Source organism: Penaeus monodon, chromosome 29 (genome assembly GCF_015228065.2).
Source record: "Penaeus monodon isolate SGIC_2016 chromosome 29, NSTDA_Pmon_1, whole genome shotgun sequence".
Classification (NCBI taxonomy): domain Eukaryota; kingdom Metazoa; phylum Arthropoda; class Malacostraca; order Decapoda; family Penaeidae; genus Penaeus; species Penaeus monodon.
In genome coordinates, this window is record NC_051414.1 from 18,836,506 (window position 1) to 18,836,850 (window position 345).

Sequence of the window (345 nt, forward strand, 5' to 3'; positions counted from 1 at the left end):
TATGTTAGAGGCGTTATTAAAATAATCCCGATAATATCCTGAATCTTTTTCACTTTAGGCCTGACCGTGAGCGAGCTGTGCTAAACCAATTTGAAGAGCTGTCCTTTGTGCAGTATCTTGAATTGGGATAGTACTATATTTTCTGTTAAAGTGGATTCATGAATGTGACTTGATTGTTTATCTTTCATATATAAACAGTTACATTGTTACATTGCGAGCAGACTTCTTTTTTCTGGCCGCTACTGGTCTTACACACCATTGGAAAGGACACTACAGAATTTTTTAAGTATTTTTATTACCATTGATTGAAGCTGCTATATGCATTCGTCGGTATTTTTCCCCCCC

General features: G+C 36.5%; 1 protein-coding gene across 1 annotated transcript in view; it reads left to right on the forward strand.

Annotated features, from left to right (window-relative positions):
• LOC119591998 (phosphoethanolamine N-methyltransferase 3-like) overlaps nt 1-282 on the forward strand; it is a gene marked incomplete at its 5' end in the record, with an annotated part of 6,642 nt that extends 6,360 nt beyond the window's left edge. The window contains 1 exon segment of the mRNA XM_037940767.1: nt 59-282. Coding sequence (XP_037796695.1) covers nt 59-84 — 26 coding nt within the window.
• Between the last annotated feature and the right edge of the window lie 63 nt (nt 283-345).